The sequence below is a fragment of the Platichthys flesus genome, chromosome 24 (assembly GCF_949316205.1).
Source record: "Platichthys flesus chromosome 24, fPlaFle2.1, whole genome shotgun sequence".
Classification (NCBI taxonomy): Eukaryota; Metazoa; Chordata; class Actinopteri; order Pleuronectiformes; family Pleuronectidae; genus Platichthys; species Platichthys flesus.
The window spans coordinates 662,092-687,405 of NC_084968.1; the positions used below are offsets into that span (position 1 = coordinate 662,092).

General features: G+C 41.2%; 1 protein-coding gene across 6 annotated transcripts; it reads right to left on the reverse strand.

Moving 5' to 3' along the window:
* Positions 1–2,082: 2,082 nt before the first annotated feature.
* LOC133949935 (SH3 domain and tetratricopeptide repeat-containing protein 1) lies at positions 2,083–23,404 on the reverse strand. 6 transcript variants are annotated; one of them, XM_062384028.1, is made up of 19 exons: positions 23,266–23,403; positions 21,571–21,603; positions 19,429–19,559; positions 18,355–18,460; positions 18,068–18,208; positions 17,618–17,816; positions 13,325–13,401; positions 12,327–12,522; positions 12,076–12,212; positions 10,666–10,704; positions 9,205–10,590; positions 8,391–8,531; positions 8,085–8,306; positions 7,788–7,968; positions 7,459–7,609; positions 6,676–6,798; positions 6,260–6,410; positions 5,324–5,520; positions 2,083–3,155 (listed from the first exon to the last, which is right to left on the reverse strand). In XM_062384028.1, exons 1-19 carry the CDS (start codon positions 23,339–23,341, stop codon positions 2,919–2,921), a joined length of 3,924 nt encoding a protein of 1,307 aa, XP_062240012.1. In that variant the 5' UTR covers positions 23,342–23,403; the 3' UTR covers positions 2,083–2,918. The 6 variants fall into 6 exon arrangements, with proteins under 6 accessions (XP_062240012.1, XP_062240014.1, XP_062240011.1 ...); XM_062384030.1 differs by having other exon boundaries at positions 9,205–10,563; positions 21,550–21,603; XM_062384027.1 differs by having other exon boundaries at positions 21,550–21,603.
* Positions 23,405–25,314: the final 1,910 nt, after the last annotated feature.

The window sequence follows — 25,314 nt, forward strand, 5'->3', positions numbered from 1 at the left end:
GTGCCTTCATGTTCGGACACAAAGATATGCCCTTATCTAGTCAGAAATCCCATGTGGGATGCGTTATACTTGAAGTCATGGGTGGAACCAAACTGCCTATATAACTGTGTGTAAGACTCCTGCAAGTCAGACTTTCACTATTGGCTGTGTGTCTCCGGGTATCTAGATGCCCGTCCCGACCTGTAATTTCTTGTAATAAACCTTGTTACACTGAAACTACTGGGTCCTCGGAATCCTTCCTTCATCATCAACAACTTCTTACAACATCATCGACCTCTCGGCTGCATCAAATATACGATACCTTCAAGGTGTCTCTCAAATGGGAATATACTGTAAGAACCCCCCCCTCTGACTCACACACACGCAGGCACACACACACGCAGGCACACATGCACACACACACAAACATACACACACACACACACACACACACACACACACACACACTGTAGATGTGAAGCTGTTTGTAATTCTCACTATCCTCTGACAGAATGATGTCAACGAGGGGAAGCAGGCTGTACACTATTCATGTCCACGGATCAGCTACAGTCAAAGTTTATTTGAACAGACAAGAGGGGTATTGGCCGAGACATATGTTCTTCACCCAGTCGTGAGTGTGTTTATTTGAAATAGTCTGTCACTTTCGAAGACACAGGGCTCATTGTTTAGCAGGAAAACACTCTTTCTGAGGGCAATAGAGGGATGAAGGCAGCACGTCGTAGCTCTTTTCACCTAAATTAAATTTATAAGTTTCTTTTCCTATGACTATATTTTACTTCTTGTGTCTATGCATTATGACTCATTAAATAGTGTAGGTATTTTGAGGTCGAACTGCCTTTTAACTAAGCTGAACTTTTTATGGGAGAAGAGTCTCCCCCAAGATATGCTACACAGGGGCATTCCAAGGAACTTTGGTGGTTCCAGGAAAAATGGTCGTTGTGATATAATTGTTATGGCTATGAACTAATATAATCAGCCATATTCAGGGGCCCTTCTCTGCTCAGGTCCCCAGGCTCCATCTTTGCAGAAGAGCCAATCCTCATCCCTACAAACCCACTTTTTATCCCCTTTTCCTCCAACAATAAGGACTCTGAAGCTCAGGGCCTATTAAAACTTGAACAGGCCAAGTCGGTGTATAATATTTGTGTAAATGGGTTCACTTTTACATTTAATTTTTTGTTTATCCAAAGATGCTTCTCCTTGAGTCATGCAATGACTTCAGCCTTGACCAGGAGGTCCTCTCATCAGATGCAGACTAACAGTGTTTCGACCCTTAACCCTAACACTCTCCTGTTGGCAGGTCAGCAGTGGTAGCAAGCCACTACTCATTCCCTCCAGCTTCCAGCTTAACTTCTCTCGCCTGCTCCGTATCCAACAGGAGGCTCTCTCTCCTGCTTCCCCCAATCTTCATACCGCTTTCTTCCCCTCTCTCCATGTCAACCCTGTTGCTGTCAGCAACTTTCAGACTGATTGGGCAGGGAAACCTCTGCCCCCTAATTCAACCTGGTTCAACCATGCCTGCAAGCCTCTGTCCCTGCAGTCCTGCACAAGGTATTTGTAGCGTTCCGATTTTCTCTCAAATACCTCCTAACACCCCTCTTCCCAAGGCACAGTCAGCTCTCCTCGGATCATCTTCTTTCCTTCACTTGAAAACAAGACTGCCTCGGGTCTCAAGGTGGCATAGACAACAACTGACATTCTCCTCAAGTCTACCCTCAGCTCCCACGCTTGGGCTGACTGCAGGAGACTTGCCCTGGTTTTATTGGGTGCTGCTGGCTTTGCTCCTTCTTTAACGAATGTTTTTACAGGTGGCGTCTTGCTCTTGAGTTGATGTTCCCTGGGTCTCATCTGCTCTAGAATGTGTGCGAGCACAGTCGGTACTTTGTCATGGCATCACCGGCGCTGGGTCAGAGTAATCTTGCATCTTGACAGGATGTGTGCCATGGGGCCCTTTTGTCATAACGTAATGACTGCAGGCTTGGCAAGGAGGTCATGTCTCAGGTGGGACGTTCCATTTGCCCACAAGAGGAGGGGGAAGTAGGGATGTCTTGTACCTTTAGCAATTTATTTCATACTCAATAGTTATGTAAAATCTGTTTTAATATTGTTAGAAGATACAATATCAGTGGGTAAAAAAACAATAGGCAGTAGGCCTAGACTGCTGAGGGAACTCCCATCATCCAGTGAGCACTTCTGCCTTTCTTTCTGTCTCTCTGACACCAAATTCATTCATTTTACTACATGTAACTAACTTTGAGTGTTTTCCCTCCCATAGTCCCATATTGTATATTGTGATTTGCTGTACAAATAAAATCTCATTGAATTGAACTGAACTGTAGCAGAAGGAATACGTCGCTTCCTGCCTCTGCTCCCCCTTCACCTGAATAATGCAGAAGATTTGAAGCTGTATAGAACCAGTTTGCATGATGTACAGATCTATGGTGAGAGAAAATTGCAAGAGCTCATTTTTTCACAGTTAAATCAAAATAACATGAGTGTAAAAGTGTGTAAGGAATCAGGGAAGATGATGTGGTTTTAAGACAGTTACCAAACAACATACAGTAGTACACTCAGATTTTTTCAATTGTGCTCAAACTGAAACCTCTGACAATTGGAACAAAACAAAATGCTATTCTCTTTAGCACTTTGAAAACATATACTATGATCTTAGCCAATTTAATAAATACAGACACAATTTTCCAAACCCGTTGTCTGAATTGTATTTGCATACAGTACAATGCAGTCAGCAATTCAAATGGACAACTTAGCGATCATCATCTTCATCATCTCCATGGAGGGTCTTAAAGTTTACACTGAATACAATTTTCAGAACAAATATCACCATCACCTGAGCTTTAACTTCTTGTGTGACATCTAGCAAAATGTTAGTTTTTCTTCTGATCTTCACATGTGGTCTTTTACTGGGAGATACTGCTAAAATGCTTATCTGATGAAATGTCAATCCTTCTCACATTCAGCTCTGCAGCGAATCCTCTTGCCCTCTGGTAAAAGAAGAGAGACAGCTCCCGGTCAATAAGGAAGTTGTGGTAGATGGTGGCGAGGTGTGTGCACAGCTTCAGCTGAGCCCGCTTGTTGCCCAGGTCCATGGCTGCAGCCAGAGCCAAGTGGTAGTAGCCTGCAGCATCAAATGGGTCCTATAGAGATGACACCAAAATGTAAAGGCGACAAAACAATTTTTTTTGTCAAAATATTAAACACCTCATCTACGAATTAAACATGGGATACTAAACTTAACATTCTGGTAATGTGCACATTCATACAGAAGTAGCCTATATTTTGTTGTTATCTATTTAAATACATTTTCTAGTTAGCTTATTTAAATTTGATTTTTGTTGCAATGATGATTGGGGAAACAACACAACCACTACGCAAAGAGATGGCACAGCACAGGCCAGGACATAGCATTTCACTTACATCCAAGGACAATACACACTCTCTTGAAGATAGTAATGTAAATATTATGGCCTTTGAAAACATCGCTTAACAGGAAGTGGTTTAAGCCTCGAAGGTTATGCCAGCACAATGCCGTCCTTGTTACACAACAGCAAAGCTATTAACTTTACACAGCGAACACCACTCTTCTACTCTGGGTGTCAACAATCACAAACAAGACGTTTACCAGTCCAGCAACCAACACCAAACTATTTTGGTAATGTGCTGCTCAGGCGCCGCAGGATGATGTGCGCTGCCCGATGATGTGCGCCGCAGGATGATGTGCACCGCAGGAGGATGTGCGGTGATGATGATATGCACGGCAGGATGATGTGCGCCGCACGATGAAGTGCACTGCCGGATGAAGTGCGCCACAGGATGATGTGCGCAGTACTGAGCGCCGCAGGACGATGTGTGCCGATGTGCGCCCCAGGATGATGTGCGCCGCATAATGATGTGCGCAGCACGCGGATGTGCGGTGATGATGATATGCGCTGCAGGATGATGTGCGCTGCACGATGATGTGCGGTGATGATGATATGCGCCGCAGAATGATGTGCGCCGCAGGATGATGTGCGCCGCACGATGATGTGCAGCGCACATCAGATAGATTTTTTTTTATAATAATCTATTTGTGATTTTGGCTTGTTGGCTTGCTGCTGACTGATTTTAAGAAAAGTACGAAATATATGCTCTAGGGCTAAATCCAACAGTTATAATACACTAGTTGTGATATAGTAAATATGACCATGTTTGTCTTCTTGGGTCATTTAGGGAAGCTTAGAACAGTTTCAGATAACAAGTTAGACTGGTGTTGCTGAAGTGTACTTAAAGCAGCACCCTGCTGGCTTTGGTTGTTTTTTCCAGCTCTTGTGTGTCTCCAGCTCCTCTGTCCATTTGCAGCTTGAAGCCTTTCTGTGGCTTGTGTCCCTTCCTTTGTAGTTATAGTAAGTCCGTCCAAAACAAACTTCCTGTGATGAAATTCACTGCAGCACAGCCACTCATCTTCCGCTACATGCATAAGTGCTAGATGGCCCTTGTACGAGGCAGCTTAGCAAAAGTTATCTCACGTGCTGGTGCTGTTTCAGCGTCTGTTGCGGCGGCCTCTTCCTTCTCCATACATCCTAGTTTCTCTGCACTTTATTCTAGTTACGAAAGCTGACCTCAATGTTTGAGTTCAGTACATTACACTACTAATTAGTTTTCCAACATAACTGTCTACATGACTACATGGCCTTCCAGTGTTTTTTTAGACAATTGATTTCGAACAAGATGGTTTGATTTCGCTGCCACCCACCTCTCAATCTGTCTGTTAGTGGGCAGGCATACACAAAATGAAGAAGTGCAAGTTGTAGTTAGAGCAACAGCCAGTGGGCTGCAAAGAGTCAGCAGGGTGACTTAAGAATCAGGGCCAGGCACACAAGAAGACTACAAACGTTACATGAGATATGACGCAAAGCTTGAAAATGTATTGTAATCAGCTGTTTTGTCAGTACAGATTGGGTCTCCTGGCTGGGTCAGGAGACCCAATCATTTGTCAATTTGCATGGGTCCTGGTACAAGCTTTTTGGTAAGGGCTCAGTAACGGCGACTATGTTGTGTGGGTCCTGGTGCCAGTTTTCAAATAATAGGTGGGTTTGGTTCCTGGTAGTACATTTAACCTCACATGTTGTAGCAGTGCATATATTGTAGTGGTTGCAAAGTTTGTGTTCAATTATAGTCAGCAATGTTTATTACTGCACTCAAAGCTCCCTGGTGGTTACTGGGCCATCAGAATATACAAAGTGAAAGGGGTACATTCCAGACTCATATGGTTAGTGTCTGTGATTTGAAATATAGAAAAATCCCACCATATATTTGAATCCCTTACCTTTACGTCATAGAACATAATGTCCCCTAGTGTCTGGTAGACCCTGACATAGTACAGTGTTTCCTCATCGAACTGCAAAGGTGTCGGACAATGGGTCAGAGTCTTCAGGTAATAGTGTTCAGCCAGCTCATACTGCTCCAGACAGTGGAACAGAGAGGCCAGGCGGTGGTAGCCCACGCGCTCATTCAGACGCTCACCTGTCCATCCAACACAAATGTAGGAGAAGACAGTTATTCAGTCATAACCCATTACATGTCAGGAGAAACTCTGATAGTTCAATTTGGATCACTCCTTTTACCTTTGAACACTTGGTTGTTTTACCTCCCTGAACCATAGGGAATTCCAGTATTTTTCAACCTATGCTTATAAATATGGGTACGTCAGTGAATCGTACTTAAACAAGACTTGGAGACTCCAAGTGACTCCTGAGACTCAGGTTGTTAGGAGCATTCAATTTGATGTGGCGCTGCGTAGGGCTGACTTAACATGATGAATGCTGGTCCTATGACATTAAATTCACATAATTCTATTAAATAAATAGAAAAATTTCTTGATCATCTGCTTACTTGCAATGTGCTAAGTGCTGACCAAATATTTGATTTAATTTTCTTATAACATAGCTTCCACAGCCACTGGCAATGTTGAGCCACTTTGCACAGCATATTTGTTTCCATCTTAAAAGTTGCTCTGAAGGTTGCCTTCCATCCTGTGAATTTGGATTTAAAACCTCTGTAGTGTTATAAATGTAGTGAGCGCCTGAGCATTAATTCTACAATTGCATTGTGAATGCATTTCATACAAGATATTATTTATCCAATATTTAAAATGCAAATGCACTGCAAATTATTATTATAAGGACTCAATCTAATCTTTATTATAAATTGAAATCCTAAACCCAAATAAATGTTTTATTTTTGTGTTGGAGTTTTTTCATACCCAGAGTGATACTGATGTCCAGTGCAGTCTGAGCAAATTCAACAGCTTCCCCATACAGCTTTAGACTGAGCATCACTTCAGTCAGTTTATTACACAATCTCAACCTGGTACGAACACTGCTGCTCTTCACTGCGATGGGCATAGCATGGTCCTATGGATTACACACAAATATGCAGAACATTTTGAAAGGTTTAAATGATAAACTCCAGCTTATATCAAGTTCTATTTGTGTAGTTTTGGTAAATTTAAGCTGGGTGGAATAATTCTAAAGTACATTATAAAGATACTGCAAGTCAAGATTGACATTTATTAGATCTATATCATGGGTATTTGTTGGATGAGGGCCTTGGGTTGGAAAATGGATAAATATGTTTTTAAATTATCATATTTCACAAGTTGTTTTATCCAGAACGTACCCTGTAGAAGATGGTAGCCTTTTTCATACTGTGGCGGCTGTTGAAGAAAATGTCTCCTGCAGCTTCCAGAAGCTGGAGGATGAAAGTGGTGTCTCCTGTTCTTAGGGCGACATCCTGAGCTACCTGATAATGACATTAACAAATGCTTTTAAAGAAATATAACACCCTGGCCACAGTGGTTGTGGTTATGCTGCGAAACGGCTGTGCTTCTGTTGCATGTTGTCTGTTGTTCACACTGGCTTCTTCAGCAGAGCTGCTTGTACTGTATTTCCTTGAAGGTCGGGTTATATGCACTGAAGTAAATGCCAGGACACAACGGATGAATGGTTTCAGTTAATGGAAAAAAACAGTGGTTTTACTTTGAAACGGGTACAGGAAGTGTTGCAGATAAGTTCTTGATATGTTCTGCAGATAAACAATCAGACTGTGGTGAATGATAATTCCCACTGTCTTTTTTGCTGTGAACTTCGCACGACATGAGAAAACATAGTTAAGACTTCGAATCAGTAGAAAAGGACTACTGAAGGACAGGCAGTGTGGATTTGTGTATTTTGTCATAATTAGCGTATGTATTCCTCCATTATGACCAAAATTAAAATATAAAGTCATGCTGATCTTGACATTTGACAGTCAATTATATCATTTCATCCTTGAGTCTAAGTGAATCGTTGTGCCAAATTTGTAGAAATTATCTTGAGGTGATCATGTGATATTGTGATCGCGAGAATAGGACTTGGGCAGGTGTCGTATAGTGGGTTTTCCACTAACTAGCTGTTCTCAAACCTGAACATAAAGGTCCACCAGTTCAGTCTGTCCCAGCAGGTGGTATATCTTCCCGGCCTGCAACCAGCCATGTGCCTCTTTCTCCCTGCAGCCCAGGTCGATGAAAATTCCCAGACTTATCTTGGTATAGTCAAGAGCTGACTGGTACGCCCTGAAAACATCGCAATTATAAAATTTGCCATATTGTAAGTACTTGAATCATTAATACCTTAAGACTAATGGATAACGTGATTTCAATTTCAAGGATTTAACTTTTTTATTGAAACACCTGTCACTGAAAGGTAAAAAGAATGTTATTGATTATGTGACATGCACACACACACACACACCTTTCTGTGCCCAGAGAGAGGAAGAGCTGGCTGATGGCCTCCAGGGCCTCTCCCTCCTGCTGTCTGTCTCCTGTGTGTCTCAGCAGCTGGACCTGGTGCTCACTGTAGATGATGAACTGTGCCTGGTCTGGACTCTCACAGCCATAAAGATGACACAATTTTCTAGTTGCAGTGAGTTGATCTGACAATAAGCAAGAGTTCATTGCAGATCAGTGACAAGAGCAAAATTATTTATAAATATCCCAAAATAAAGAAAAGCAGAATATCTGTATGAGGCTGTGTGACTTGCTCACTTACAATCTAACAGGTTAGCATTGATAGCCACCAGCAGAGCCCACTCAAAGCATCCTTTCCCATAGTGTATCTGTTGTTGCTCCAAATAGAGATCCCCCAGCTCAAGAAGCACTGTGATGAAGTTTGCCTCATGACCTTCTTCATCCAGCCCCGAGAAGAGCTGCACAGCCTCAATCAAGTGCCCCCGTGCAAGTCTTTTAGCTCCGGCCTTCAGACACAACAGCCCTTTATGAGGATGAAGGACAACCGGGTCTCAACAACTGAACACCATTAGAACAACCATCTGTCATAAAGCCTATACAATCTTACCAAGGTTGGCCTTAGTGACAGCCCAGTTTGAAAGGTCCTCATACTCTTGGCAGATGTCAGCTGCAGCCTGGTAGCTCTCTGCTGCCCTCTGGAGGTCACCCATACATCGAAGCGCCACACCCCGCATGTTATGGAGTACACCTTTAAGTGCAATTAAAAAACGATATTTCGGTGTGGATACACCTTATGTAAACATATTTTTATATCAAAAAGGAATAAATTAGGGAAATATATACATATATATGTATATATATATGTAAAATATATACATATATATGTATATATGTATATATTTATATATATGATAGTATAAGTTGATAAAATGTCATTTCTTCCCAATAAATAAATCAAAAGATTTATACCAATCTTATAGAACAAGGAATGTAGACAGGACATGGATAGGATAGCTTAGTATAGAGATAGGAAGCGGGGAAACTGCTAAGCTGGCTATTTACTAAATTCATGAATACACTTCCCAACATCTCTAAAGCTAACTCATTAAAATGTATGTTGTGTAATTATTCTATACACAGACGTTTAGTAAAGTATACGCACAATCATGTTTCTAGGTTTGGGCAGCTGGAAAAACTGTTCCTTCTAAATGTTAACTGTGTACTGAACTGTTCAGAGCATGGCAGCAGTAGCACCAGATTTACTTTGCAGCTTTGTTCCTCTAGTGTTGACATTTGTTCAGTCGAATGTAGAACTTACTTCAGGTCTATCATGAATGGATTTTATAATTGACAGATCGGTCAGAATATTTAAAGTTCCTTTAATTTGTGCTTAATAAGTGCATGTAACCATAGACACTGACCTTCCAGAGGGGTTGTGCAGTGTTCTGGTGTGGAAGAGAGGACGGAGTCTAGTATATCCAATGCAAAATTGGGCTGGCTGTTGTCAATGTGAAGCCATGCCAGCCAGATAAAGGCACTGGTTCTCTCCGACACAGAGCTAGGGACATTATGTAAAGGTGGAGTGTTGTTTATAAGAATGTGCATTTGGTGGATCGCGCACTCCACCATTTTGTGCTTGTAAAAAAGTTGGCAGAGACTAACAGTAAGTTGGTGGCTTAAAACTTGGTATTGGTTTCTGCCTCCTCCTTGGGCTTTAATTAAAGAGAGGGCTTGGTGTAAAAAAGGAGCCACTTCAGGTGGGATGGAGGCTTCCTGTTCTGTGATCCCGTACAGTTTGTTGTAATTATCCAGGACCAGGACCATGCTGTTAAGACAGTCACTCAGTTTGGCAGATTGCTCAAGAGAAGCTCTCCTGGCTGAACTGACACTGAGGTGAAGAAGGCTGAGTTCACTGTACAGCCTCGCCAAGGTCAAGTATCCATTACCGACTGAAAATGTCCATGGTCTTTGAGCTTCAGTAGAGAGAACAAGAAGTCTCTCAAGATATGGGACAACTTGAGCCCTTCCAGTGCTCTCAGCCCAGTGGTACTTCGCCAAAAGATAACAAGCCCAGGCCTCCGCCATTTTGTTGTGAGAGACAACAGCTTTCTTGAGGATATATTTAAGTACAGTGTTGTCCTCTAAGTTGTCCAGGAAGCCAGGGATTCCTAATTGCAAAGCAGCAAGTCGCTCCATCACAGAAAAGAAACTTTCTGTATTTTTCTGCAAATTATATATGGTAGCCAGGTTAGAGTAAATGCTTCCCAGCAGTTTAAGGTCCCTGAAGCCTTCTTGTGGAACACTGAGGGCCTCCTCAAAGTAAACCCGAGCCTGGCTGAACTTTGACCTCCCAGCACAGAGCTTGCCTAACAGGAAGCACAAACGAGTCTGTGACCAAAAGAGACGCTTTTTCCTGGCTGCTTCCCTGGCAACAGCCAGAAAGGAAATCAGCTCTTCCTCGTCAGAGTGACCGGAGAAGGCAGTGGAAGCGAGGCGTTCTGAACTCAGTCCGTAAAGGACACTTAACTCTACTTTGCAATCTTGACCCTCCAAAAAAGAGAAGAGCGGGATGAAGATATCAGTGTTGTTTCCCTCCACAGTTGGGTAAACAGTGAAACAGGGAGGGCTTGGGTCTGTTGCCTCTGTAGGTGTGACTGAATCCTCTAAGGTCCTGTTCATGGTCACAATGAAATCTGCTGAGTCTTTTCCTTGATCCAGAATCCTCTGCATATTTTTCCTCAACTCAGTCTGCTGAGGATCAACTTGAGACGAAGAGTTCACTGCAAAAGTTGAAGGAAAAAGCAATGCTACAATAAAGAGGAAAGATAAATTGATCAAACTAAAAGTTAAAAATAAATCTAACATTAGATCGTAATACTTACATGATGGCATACTTTCAGAGTCTTGGCAACAGACAATATCTGAGATGAACAACAAAAAGTACAAAAAAGTATATGAGATAATTTCCTAAAACCTCAAAAACAGTCGAGTCAAGCTCATGAATAACTATATAACAATTCAGTTTAAATAAAAAAGGAATATACGATATGTGTTCTTAAAAACAACCCATTTAGAACAGGACACAAATGTAATAATATTTGTTTTATAAAAAAAATTTTGGGATCCAGTAACTATGATGTTTGGAAAAATTTGATCATTATAAATAATACAAATATCTATCATGTATCCTATTTGCACACTGGAAAATAAATTCTGACTAATATTGGAACTGAGTTAAAATAATAGTTTGGGCCGAGTGTGTAACTGTTTTGAAAGTGTACAGTTTTAAAAATTGTTGAACCCCCAGTGAGCCTCAGTTATTGAGAAAAACTCAAACTTAGTACAAAATTTACATTGTTAGGTTATAACAGATTGTATGTTCAGAAAGAGAAAAACTGAAGTAGCAAAACCTTAACTTTGCTCCTCTTAAATAATGGTATTTGCTTGAGACTTGTTGGGAAAGAGAGTGGTAAAAGTAAAAACAACTTATTGAGTACAAAAAGCTTTAGAATGGTTTTGTAATAATAATTGCAATTATCCTATAGGCAGATATACCATTCCTGCAGTTAAAATGTTGAAAATATAGCTACAACAAATTTCTAATGGAATTTCACAAAGCGGTGTCATTTGTCCAATTTTATTCATTATTGGGATTAGCGACACTTTTATGAATCTTGACAGCAGGATCGAGACAGTTTATCCAATGGGGCTCTCTGTCGAAGTGTGTTGGATAACATTAGGAGCAAAGTAGCAATTGAAATAGAATCAATCAATACATTTTATTTGTATTTTCCATAGTCACAAATCTCAATTTGTCTCATAGGGCTTTAACATGGTGTGACATCCCCTGCCCTTAACCCTCAACAAGAGTAAGGAAAAACAAACAGGAGAAAAATAATGTAGAAACTTTAAAGAATCAAAATAGAATGTCATGTAATGTGTGTTAAGCTTTCTATAGGCTTTATTACATGTTTCTTTACGATGTTGTCCTACCAATAGGTGTGACAGTTAAAAATGCGATACGGAAATATTTAGACCAAGATTTTGTTACTTAGTTTGAAGTTTTTTTTTTCCCTTGTTTTCTCCGTCATTGGTCCGTCAAGTCAAATTATTTATGTGTTTTGTTAATAAAAATATGAAATTGAGTCTTGATAAGCTGGTGAAAATAGGTGTGCTAACTATCAGGTACATTAAACATCCACTCACACCTGTATATGTGGTAGGAACAGAAAACACAGTGATGGAAAATCTGTAGAAATCAGTTTGCCCTCTAACTCCTTTTGCAGTCTTACCCAGTTTATAGTAGTGACCAATGTCATTTTGAGATTTCTTCTTCAATAAGGCAATTGCCTCCTCTATGCCTTTGTCCTCTTGCAGACTGTAGAACATCCCTTCCTCTTCTTCTTCCTCCAAAACTACATTTGCTGAGCTAAAATGTTGAAAATGAATAGAAAAACATACCGTTGTGTTATTTAGTATAATCTATCATGAAATAAGTTTGGTAGGAGTAGCAATAATGTTAATAAAGTGGTAATGCACTTACCCATAAATGTCAGTTAATGGTTTCACTAGGCTTGTCTTGACCAGACCCACTTCCCCTGTCGCCTCCTTCCTTCCTGTGAACCAGTCGAAACAAGACACCAGGAGTCCCACAATGATGATGCGATCACCTGGTGCCATGCTCAGCTCACATGGGCCTTCAGCATGATACTCCAATGTGGCCAGACACGTTCCTCTGGCTAAATGGAAAAGAGTAAACAGAGATGAGACTAAATAAATTCAAATTTGAGTGATGGGTTTATTTCCTATCTGATTTTGGTCCCAGCCAGTGTCTCTTCTATTTCACGCCTTGCCCATCTCAAGTTGCCATTCTCTACTGACACTGCCCGACCTTTTAGACCATCAAAGACCAGCCAGATTGTCATGTGCCTGGAGCTTTAGTTACCAGCCTCCATTGCCTGCTTCTCAACTTCACCTTTCAGCCCGTCAAACTGTCAGTGGTCACATTGTTCCCACCCCAGTGTCCTTCTCTGCCTCCAGATGAATCCTGCCTTTGCCAGAGGTATCTGTATCCTAAGGAATTCTGCCCTCATCATCAGCCTACAATGTGATCCTGCCTTTACGCTCACCTAAAAGGTTGACCTGTGTTTGGCAATTCCCACCAGAGTGGCCCTGCCCTCGCCTCTACTTTGTAGGGCAGTCTTTCATTTGTCACAGAGGGTTTTCAATTCTCTTGCTCGCCAGCCCAAGATGTTCTATGCGTTCTTCAGATCTGCATTCTTTGTTTAGCTAACGTACAAGAGCCAGTCATCAATATGTGAGCAAAAGAGTTGTTTTGGTGTTCTTAAAGTAAGTTGCTGTCAAAAAGCAATTCCTAATAGAAGTTGAAATGGCTGTTGAAAATGGTAGTACCAAAGTGTCAAAAACTGTGCAAACACTGAATTATAAACATATATGGAATGCCTTTTTTGTAGTGATGTCTATATATTTCCAAAATTATTTATGAGTGAAATTACCCTCAATAGATTTTACTGCACTTACCAAACTGCAGGGGGAAGTCACAGGCAGGTTTCCCCTCTCCAACTAAAATGCTCTCAGCACAGGATTTGAGAAACCATCTGTGAAGAGACGGGATCAGAATCTTAGAATCAGAATTATTTTTATTGCCACGTATATTTGCATATATTGGAAATTGCCATGGTGTGGTTGGTGCACTGTACATAAAAACAAAACAACAATATATACAGTAAGACACTATCTACATCAGGGGTGTCCAAACTACGGCCCGCGGGCCATCTGCGGCCCCCATTCGATTTAAAATTGTACCCTTGAATGCACTTATTGGATAAAAGCGTCAGCTAAATGAAATGTAATATGATGGACTATGGCCCACTGTTATGGCCAGCCCAGTTTATTAAGTTAAGTTGGCTGGAGATTTATAACTTATTCTTGTTATGTGTTGTTGTTATTGTTTACTCACCTCTCCTCTCGTTTCAGACTCCTCACTCCCTCCCTCGTGTGTGTGTTCCACCTGGGTGATTGTCAGCTCCTCCCTGATTGTTTGCACCTGGTCCTCATCACCCGGTGTATTTAGTCTGTGCGTTCCTGTGTGGCGTTGCCAGTTCGTCTTTGTTTCTCAATGTTCCTAGCGTTCCAGCAATTCCTCCTGATAGCCTTCCTGTTACCGATCCCTGCCTGCTTAACGGTTTACGTCTCTGCCTTTTCCCTGCCGGATACCCTGCCCTGTGATCAACTGCCCTCCCGTGTACCGACCTTGGACTGGAACGATTACGAACTCTGCCGCTGCCTGTCTCCTGTGGAATTATTGTACCCGTGTTTGGACTGCCGTGACGTGTACCAATATTCTACAGTAAAGCTGGTTAATTGCACCCTCTTGTGTCTCCGAGTCGTGCGATTGGATCCACACACCTGTCTGCACCCGTTACAGTACGAACTGGCCAATAAGATGGATTCAGCCGACTCCGGTTCCGGGCGCACTGTCCTGCCGGCACCATTACTGCAGCAGACGGAGGAACAATTTAATGCAGTTCACCTCGAGATGCAGGGGATGTCGGAGCGCCAGGAGAGCATTCACGGCCAGGTTAGTTTCTTGACTACTCAGGTCCAAAGGCTCATGGATCGTCTGGACACCTTCATCACTCCGAGTGCTGTTCCAGCTCCGGTCCCAGCTCCAGCTCCACTTCCCGCTGCTTCCCCGCCTGCTGTCCCGCCACGTCTCTCACGTCCCGAAAGATTTTCCGGGGACTCTGGCGACTGTCGGTCATTTCTGGTTCAGTGTGGGCTTCATTTCGAGTTGAATGCGCCAGCTTTCCAGACGGAACGTTCCAAGGTGGCGTACGTGATTTCGTACCTCTCTGGCAGAGCAGAGAGATGGGCGACAGCTGAATGGTCAAGAAACTCACACATCTGCTCCTCGGTTCAGCTGTTTACAGAAACTCTAAGCAAGATCTTCAACTCCACTAATCCCAGTCGAGAGGCGGCGAGAGCACTGATGGGATTTCGCCAGGGCAATCAGCACTATTTCATCTCCATTGCATAAACTGACCTCCTCGAACATAAGGTTTCAGTGGTCGCTACCGGCTGAGAGAGCCTTTCAAAGATTAAAGGAGAGATTTACTACTGCCCCAATCCTCACGCTCCCGGACCTTAATCTTCAGTTCGTCGTGGAGGTTGATGCCTCAGACGTAGGAGTCGGGGCCATACTCTCGCAAAGGTCAGAAGTGGACAAGAAACTCCATCCCTGCGCTTTTCTGTCTCGGAAACTTTCGCCCGCTGAACGAAATTATGATGTTGGGAATAGGGAGTTACTAGCTATTAAAGTGGCTCTGGAAGAATGGCGTCATTTGTTGGAGGGGGCAGAACAGCCGTTCCTGGTTTTGACTGATCATAAGAATCTCGAGTACATCCGATCTGCCAAACGACTAAATTCCAGACAGGCCAGGTGGGCCTTATTTTTTAATCGCTTTAATTTTTCACTGTCCTATCGTCCTGGTTCAAAGAATACAAAAGCAGATGCACTGTCTCGTTTGTTTGACCCTGGTTCTGCTCCGAGATCTCCCTCTACTATCTTGCCTCCATCCTGTGTGATAGGGGCCGTTACCTGGGATATTGAACAGAGGGTCAGACAGGCAAATGTTAATGGTCAGGTGCCGGACGGATGTCCCCCGAACCGGTTGTTTGTGTCGATTCTACTTCGTTCCCAGGTCATCCATTGGGCCCATACCTCTCGGGTTTCTTGTCACCCTGGGATACGGCGGACTCTCTTTGTGGTCAAACAACGCTTCTGGTGGCCATCCATGGAGAGAGAGGTCAGGGAATATGTGATGGCCTGTCCTGTTTGTGCTCGGAACAAGAGTTCGCGACGGCCACCCTCTGGTCTCCTGCAGCCACTTCCTGTGCCCCATCGCCCCTGGTCTGACATTTCTCTGGACTTCGTTACCGGGTTGCCTCCTTCGAAAGGTAACACCACTATTTTAACAGTTGTTGATAGATTCTCAAAGATGGTTCATTTTATTCCCTTGCCCAAGCTTCCTTCAGCCAAAGAGACTGCAGAGGCTGTTCTGTTGCATGTTTTTCGCATTCATGGATTTCCGAAGGATGTGGTGTCAGACCGGGGTCCACAGTTTGTTTCTCAGTTCTGGAGGGCGTTCTGTTCCCTCCTCGGTGCCACAGTCAGTCTCTCCTCCGGATACCATCCCCAGTCAAACGGTCAAGCGGAGCGGATGAACCAGGAGTTGGAGACCGGACTACGATGCCTGGTCTCTCAAAACCCGGCCACCTGGAGCAATCATATCATCTGGGTGGAGTATGCACACAACACATTACCCAGTGCATCTACCGGCCTGTCTCCATTTCAGTGTGCCTATGGCTACCAACCTCCACTGTTCCCCGACTTAGAGGAGGAGGTCAATGTTCCCTCTGCCCAGAGGTTCGTCCATCGGTGCCGTAGGATCTGGAGTGGGGTCCGGGAGGTCCTTCTAAGAAGCTCCGTCCGTACAAAGGGGGCGGCGGACCGACGACGGACCCATGCACCCACATACCAAACAGGCAATAGAGTCTGGCTGTCTACTCGTGACATTCCCCTACGTGTGGAGTCCCGCAAGTTGGCTCCTCGGTTTATTGGTCCGTTCCCCATCTCCAGGATTATCAACCCCTCTGCAGTGCGACTCCAGCTGCCCAGTTCTATGAGGGTGCATCCCACTTTTCACGTGTCCCGGATCAAGCCTGCATTGGAGAGCCCGTTGGTTCCTCCCACCAAGCCTCCTCCTCCTCCCAGGATCATCGATGGAGGGCCGGTGTACACAGTCAAACGCCTCTTGGCTGTTCGCCACCGCGGTCGCGGTCGCCAATACTTGGTAGACTGGAAGGGGTACGGCCCTGAAGAGAGGAAATGGGTGTCTACAAAGAACATTGTTGATCCGGACCTCATTCTAGACTTCCACCGTCTACATCCTGACGAGCCTGGGACGTCCAGTGCCGTCCCTAGGAGGGGGGGTACTGTTATGGCCAGCCCAGTTTATTAAGTTAAGTTGGCTGGAGATTTATAACTTATTCTTGTTATGTGTTGTTGTTATTGTTTACTCACCTCTCCTCTCGTTTCAGACTCCTCACTCCCTCCCTCGTGTGTGTGTTCCACCTGGGTGATTGTCAGCTCCTCCCTGATTGTTTGCACCTGGTCCTCATCACCCGGTGTATTTAGTCTGTGCGTTCCTGTGTGGCGTTGCCAGTTCGTCTTTGTTTCTCAATGTTCCTAGCGTTCCAGCAATTCCTCCTGATAGCCTTCCTGTTACCGATCCCTGCCTGCTTAACGGTTTACGTCTCTGCCTTTTCCCTGCCGGATACCCTGCCCTGTGATCAACTGCCCTCCCGTGTACCGACCTTGGACTGGAACGATTACGAACTCTGCCGCTGCCTGTCTCCTGTGGAATTATTGTACCCGTGTTTGGACTGCCGTGACGTGTACCAATATTCTACAGTAAAGCTGGTTAATTGCACCCTCTTGTGTCTCCGAGTTGTGCGATTGGATCCACACACCTGTCTGCACCCGTTACACCCACTGTATTGAAGCTGTCCCTCAGAAGGCCGTCCCTCCCCCCCCCCCCCCCATCAACAGTCCGCTCCAGGGCAGGGGGTCGTGGCGGCGTGAGTGGCCCAGAACTTCGTATATTTTTCTATATATGGACACCCCTGATCTAAATCATAAGAGTACAAAGATAGAAAACCTCCTATCAACTACTGCATGATTCCAGAAGAGTAAAAGCAGTAGGTATTATGGATATATGACTATAGGCACAGCATGTAGAGGTGACTCACTGGTGAAAAGGAATAACTGGCTCCAGATTGGGTCTGGGTGCCGTTCCCCGGGCTCCATCAGATAGGCATAGAACGGTCCAGCCTGAGCCCAAGAAGGGAGGCTCAAAGTGAGCTATGTCACCCTGCTCCAGGTGCAGGTCTCTTCCAGATGTAGAGCTATCAAACATTTGGTCGGCACAACAAATAGCGAACAAAGAACCTAAGGACAGAGAGTGTGTGAATTTGAAATGCTTTTCATTCAAAGGTTTTGTTAAAACCTACAATGAGACAAACAACAAAGATAATTTGAAAAAGTGAACTTTAACAAATGAACAGCAGTAGCAGATGACTAATAATTCTGTTGATGTTGTTTCTCACAGTTTATACAACTTTTAATACTGTATAACCTCTGTTACCAATGTTGTAAAGGACATGTATTGTGTAGAACACCACCTTAGATTCAACACCTACCATCTTGCATTAGGATGCCTTGGTAGATAAGATTCAGTGTTTCCTCCTGAATGGAAACCTCAATAGCAACTTCCTCCTTCAAAGAGCTGAGCCAGAACTCCTCCTCTAACAATAAATTCTCCATACACTGACCGAGGAAACCTGGAAGATGAAGAATCAGCAGAAAAGTGATACAGCTTTACTACAATATATGATCATTTATGATACATTTGCACTTTTGAAGTTATGAAACAACAACAACAACAAAGGTGTCATGGAAAACAGCTTTTTTTTTATCCCAAACATACCTGTTGTATAATATGTGGTGAACTTCCATATCTCTTCAAATGTTTGGAATCTTACAAATATAACATTTTCCTCACTATTGATGGAGATGACATGAGCAGACAACTCCTGTATACACAGAGAAAAAAAATAGACAAGACAGAGATGTATGATTTCGGAACTGCATGACAACCTTGTTGAGGAAACATTTAGCCGCAATTAGTCCAATTATAATGATTTTGTTTTATGTATCTCACTGCTGCAACCACCTACTTGTGTGAGTCTAGTTTCTAAACTCTAAAAGTTCTTTCTACAGAACACAGACCATGTTTACATGTAGACACTGACATGCTTATTGGACTGACAGACCAGTCCTGACTCATTGTGAATGAGCCAACACCTCCCACTTACATCCTCTCACACTTCCTGACACACATAGGCACACACAGTTGCGTCTGCTCTTCTCTTTTGTTCTGTTCCTATCTGTCAACAATTTACGTTCACTTAAGTAAGAATGCACTTTGGAACATATTTTAGTAAATAATATTCTTATATAAGCAGTATACATTTCAGGCTTCACAGTATATCTGTATATTTAGTTTATACTGAAACATGACTGTCAGTTTGATAGAGGTCTCATAGTTTTTTACTTTTACACACAAACCTATACGCAAAATGAAAGAAATTTATTATAAAGGGAAACAGTAACCTAAGGGAATGATTAAGGTTTAGAAATATAAATGCAACCTTGTTGTAAAATGCAAAAAGCCTACAAAATTATGTTTTATATATATATTTGGGTGTGTGTACTAACAGACATCTTTGTCATCCTAGACCTAAAGGAGTGAGGACATTTAGGGAAAGTGAGGTTATTTTGTGCGGTCCTCACTTTCTAAGAGTTAGCATTAAAGTAAGGATTAGGATATGGCATTTACTTGTGATGGTCAAGGTTAGGGTATAGGGCTAGGGAGGGTTATGCCAATTCAAATTCAAAACAACTTTATTTGTCCCGAGAGTGCAATTCTAAATGAGTGTCCTCACTGAGATAGAAGAACAAGGTTGTGTTTGTGTGTGTGTGGGTGCTGGTGTGGCTATACCATGAACAGAGCATTGACCTCGTTGCTGTCAACCTGCAGAATGCGCAGTTTCCCTTGCAGCATTTCTTTTAACTCCTCATTTGCAGGAAGACGCTCAGGACCCCTGACCACATCGAGCTTCACAGGCAGAGCTGAACACAGAATACAGTGTCAGGGCATGGCACAATTTCATTTTCTGAGTGTTTTAAAGGTTCAGTGTGTAAGATTTATGTGAAACCTTTAAGGAATTGAATCACAATCATGGAGGATTACATCTGATTCCATTTGGGTTATTTTGGAGGGATACAACGGAAAGCAGAATAATCCATTCCAAATGGTTCTGCTTAAGTTTGCACATGTATGCATAGAGGGTTATTCTAATATTGCAGATTATCATTGATACATCAGTATTAGTTTTTTTTTAATAAGTCACTCAGTAGAACCCATACTTTGCCAAAGATCCAATAATCCCCCTTTAACTGCCCCAAATTGAACAGTGTTTGTTTGTTAGTGAGCAGCGTTACACAAAGCTACTACACCAATATCCATAACATTTTGAGGAGGGGTTGGGACTGACTCCAAGGAATAACCCTTTAATCTTGTACAAATCCAGATAATGTTTTTTTTCACTTTCTTTAAAAGTCAGCTCCATATCAGGATCCAATAACCCACAGAGTTTACATCCGTCAAGGAGGTTCATATTTTAATTTTGTTAGGAGGATTAACACTATTTCCCAGATCAGCACAACATTACCACAATGACGGATGCAGTATAGGTCAGGGAAGAACTGAATAATATCTATAAACTAAAGCGCCATATTTTTGAATGTAATATAAATAAGTGTACATATTCGTCCCTTACAAACATTGGAAAAAAGTCAAGCAAAGAAAAAACAATGATACAATTAAAGGTAGTTACTGTCTCTTGTAAAATGAGTTATCACACTCCACATTCCCGTACTGCATTAGAGATTATTATAGCAGTTGATGCTGAGAAGGCCTTAGACAGGGTGGACTGGGAATGTTTTCCTACTCACAGAAATTTGACCTTGGCGCAGTTGTTATCTTTTGCATATAATTATTTGTTTCCTTACATATTGTTAACAATTGCTCTGAAGTTCAAGTTAAACTATTTTGTTCAAGTTAATTAAATTCCAGAACAGAAGGTATGAATAAACCAGTAAAAATAGTATAATTGTATTGAGTAAAAAGGGGGTCAAAGCATTAATCTATGAACAATCTAACGCATTTTAAATGTTTTCATCCTGGTTAACATTACATTTTTGACAAAGCATTTTCAATATTACCACTTGTTTTGACAAATGGTTGTGGATATTGATTTAGATATTATATTTATTTTGACTTAGATTTGATTTAATTTAGACCAACTCTTTTTTCCACTAACAAAATACTGACTAGTGAGCAACCTGTACTATAAACTCTTTCAGTAAGTTGAGTCAATAATGACTATGTGTGACTAACTCAGATTAATAAGTGACTTTAGAGGACATCAAAGGTTCAAGGTGTAAACCTCTTTAAATTCTATCACATGATTTTCCACTGAGGTCATTTCTTTTTACAGGTATTGTGTTTGCTGTGTTTGCGATTACATTTTTTTGGTATAATCCTATTTAACCTAACAAATGTCAAATTTTAATGGGCAGATTACAGTGAAATGTATTGAACACTTCCATGCGCCAAAATAAATTGCCCTTTCATAAAATGTTGTCTCATTTTATCTACCAATATTATATACACTATTGGCTGCCAAAGGGAAACTGTTTCTTTCAGTAGAACACAAGGGCGCATTTATGTGTCAAGAGGGGATTTTAACAGCAATGGCATATGAACTGGCATATGACCCTACAAGACTGGTACACCATTGTTATATGACAAAAAGGAGTGGTAACTGCAATGACATACCTTTATAAGGGGTATATACCAGTGGAACATCAATTATATAACATTAGGGTAAAGTGGCTTATCATATAATTTCATTGCATATCATTTCATTATAGTCATATTGGCACTAAAACAGGAGTGGTGTACAATCTGCTACTTTTAAGTCCCCATATCCCCCTTGATCTATTATTTGAAAGAAAACTATCAAAAACTGGCGTGTCTGGAATGTACTGTAGTTACCAGGTGGGACGTTATCCTTACACGTTGATGGAGTTCCCTTCAGGCTTGCAGCATCTGTGGAGAAACTATGAACTGTTAAAAACATTCAAAGGACAGCTGAAGTCGCTCACCTAATCACACTTTGGTAATTTCTTATATATTTTACTTAACAAAAGGACTCACATAAACAACATCTGCAAAAGGGCCATGGATTACTTGATATCCATTAGCCAAATGTTGTGTGACCTGGATGACTGAGAATCTTCCGAAACATTTTCAGTAATGCTTGACTTGAAAACAAAACCAATGTCTTCACGGTTCCTGTGTGGATGAGGTGAAAGGCCACATTTGTTGCTCCCTCATTAGTGAGACAAGCTGTCAAGCTTCGTCGGCTGCATTCGTAGACTGATTTCATTTCAACGACACAACTACACTGTCCCAATTTTAAGACTGCTCCGAATGCGGCCGACAAATGTGTCCTTCCAGTCCTGAGCAGCGAAGGCTCCACCGGGTGAATTCTTTCCAGCCCAACATATCCAATGATTCATTGCACTTTAGTGATGAACTGTTTTTCAAAGAGGTGACGAGGCGAAAATGTCAGGAGAATTTCGCTTTTTCAATATGAGTACTCAATTTAACAGCTAATGGTATATATGTTAAAAAACAACAACATTTTTAATCAACTTATCAAAAATTTTTTCCATAGCTTTGTTGCTAGGCGGGGACAAGCTCGTAACGCAAAAGGAAGACCAGACCTCTAGTCTCAGTGTCAGAGTGAATTATTTATTGATCTAGGTCTGTTAATAAGTATTTTCATATAACGAATATAAATACAAACAGGTCTTATCCACCAAGCCCAAAACACACAGTGAGGAAACATGAATATCATTGGGACCGACATTTAATAGTTCCCTTATTTCTACAAGTGTCAACAATAACTGCCAAGTAACATAGAATTTCAGAACGGACACAAAATTCCAAAATCGTATCTTTACTTGCTTAACATATAGCATTGCCCTCTTTGATCGATTTAGAATACCTAGGGGGAGAGAGTTTATAATACAGTACACCCAGTGGTTATCAGAGTGAATCCTTGGTATTTTATAGGAATATATAGATTGTGATTGTTAAAGTATTTATAATAGGTTATCTCCATCATTTACATATATTTCCAGTGGTTAAAACCCCCTCAAACTGACCAAACAAAATGAATGGCAACTGTCATTATAACTCTTAAAAGGGCCTTAAGGGCATTAAATAAGCTGCACATTTAATGGACATTTCTTTAGGGCTTAATATAATGTTATTGTAAAGATTTTAATGGATATTTTACCCCTTTAAAATGTTTATGTTTATGTAATTTAGGGTTGAGATAGTTGCATTATGGCAAATTTGACCTGACCATAGCTGACCATATTATAAACCATGTTTTTAAGCCCCTAGTTCATATATGCCCTTCTACATCGTTAATTCAGCCCAGTATATAATGATAAAATTATAAAATTGTAGATGTTCTAAATTGCTTTGTCTGAGCAACATATATTGTTCAGAATCTTTCAAAAATATTATCCAAATTGTAATTGATTTGTCATCATTTATTCCATTATCAATCCCTTTAAATCAAGGAAAAAATAAAGTATGGAATTATGGCCTATAAGGTTTTAACACATATGTGCACAGAACACTCAGACCATCCCATTGTAATAGGCTATACGAATTTAAATACAGATAGCCTACCCATTCTTCTGTGTCGGGTTGATTTCCTCTCACTTGCTCTTGCTGCTGTCCGTGTGCAGAAATCTTTCTGCGGCATATATCTCCCGCTGTCTGAGCGTGACCTGGCAGATGTGTCCAATACAATTTAAGGGATTGCGAGTAGTGACTTCGCTCTCAGTAAGAAACACGGTGCTGTCAAGTTGACCACAGTGGCTGTCCTGGTGTTTCTTTTCAAAATAAATGTCATGTTTTCACATAAAATAGCTTTGGGTAGTATTTTGTATTTGATTATGTTTTATTAAATGTTTTGTTTCTTTTATTTACTTACTAATCTATTTAATTTTCAAGTTATGGTTTATATATACAGGAGTAATTATCATTTCAACAGTTATTTTGTCCTGATGATAAATTCATATTTTGCTAAAGATTTCTTCTTCTTTGGATTTAATCACTTATCCACAATATTATAAATGTATTGTATTTAATCGTTGTGAATGAATCACTGATGTTTGTGTCACACTGCTTATTGGGGGACATGGTTGTGGTATTCAATATGTTAATGCATTCATCTATCAGTAAGCTACTTTTGTTGGACCTTTGCATTATGTAACTCATGTATGCTGAAAAGTTTACTGCAGATGATAAACGATGGCAAGTTGAAGAGGATTATTTTAATTTGAAGTTAAACTTGCATAGTTTCCTGTATTACTCTGGTTAACTTGACCAGATACTTTTACCTAGTATCTTATGTATTACAGTATATTGATGAATTTGCCTATTATATCTGCTTCTTATTTCTTCTGTAGACTGATACAAATATTAATTAAAATAGTTCTACAAATACAACAGTTCCTACAGTTTTTCCTTGAAATCCAAGTGCACAGTTTTCAGGTTAATAATCAATCAGTGAACAAATACAACTCTCCCCATTACATGGTCAACAAATAGGATGGGGGTAGGGACATATAGGCCTCAATTAATCATTTTAAATAAAGATTAATTACAGTTACTTCTCTTATATAAACAAGAATTATCCTGTTTTATTCCACACACACATTCACACATACACACACACACACACATGCACACATTTTCTATCTTAAACGTCCCCCCCCACCACCACCACCACCACCTCCACCACAGTTTCCCTCTCTGTTTCATTGTGTGTGGGTTTTGGTTCACTGTGTAACCCAGAGTGTGTTTTTAAACATACCAGGAACAGACTCAGCATTTCCTGTTTGTTTTGAACCTGGGGCAACATGTCAAGTCTTTTTACCAGCTGCAAATGGAGCGAATTTCCAGTTTTAGGATGGCTCAGCATTTTAGTAATACACATGCACGAGGTGTCTGAAAACTCATAGTCATAAAGTCATAAGTAATTTAGTCATAAAATACTTTTTCTCCTGATTACACCTTTTTTTTTTATTACATCCAGTGGTTGTCAGATGACTAAATTTATGCACCGATCCCTAAATGCCCTTTCCTCCCTTACTATGTAGCTCATAGTTGTATTTGAAAACATCAACACTTCTTTTGAGACATGATTTTTAAAAGAGAGTTGTGTTTCTCTGACTTGCTCAATTAAACCATTTCAAAGGTTTGGGGCCACCCTCAGTCTCAAGTTTAGACAGGAATTGAACCTTATCTGAGGATCTCAAGTGAGCCATTATTTATCTCTCTGCCAAACAATGGCATATTATATTTTAGAATCAATATTGAATTAAACAGGCAGGCAATGAAGGGGGGCTAATAGTGATATAATAAGAACAGTAAGGTATCACAAACAGGTTAAGCTTTGGCACCATAAAATCAAAAAGTCATGTCTTGGAAATTGAGGGAACATTTTACCTCCAAGCTCCAAAGAGATATGTTATACTAGGACCCGTCCATATCACATAAGATAAATTATGAAAGTTAATGATTTTGTGAAGACATTAATTAACTTTGTCTCTGAAAATAATTTGCCAACTCTCTGGAAGATCTCAAAGTGATGTTTGTAAAAGGTACAGAAGAGTACTCATGAGAAATAAAAGAAAAAACAAAAGCTGAAACAAAATTAATCTTCAAGAA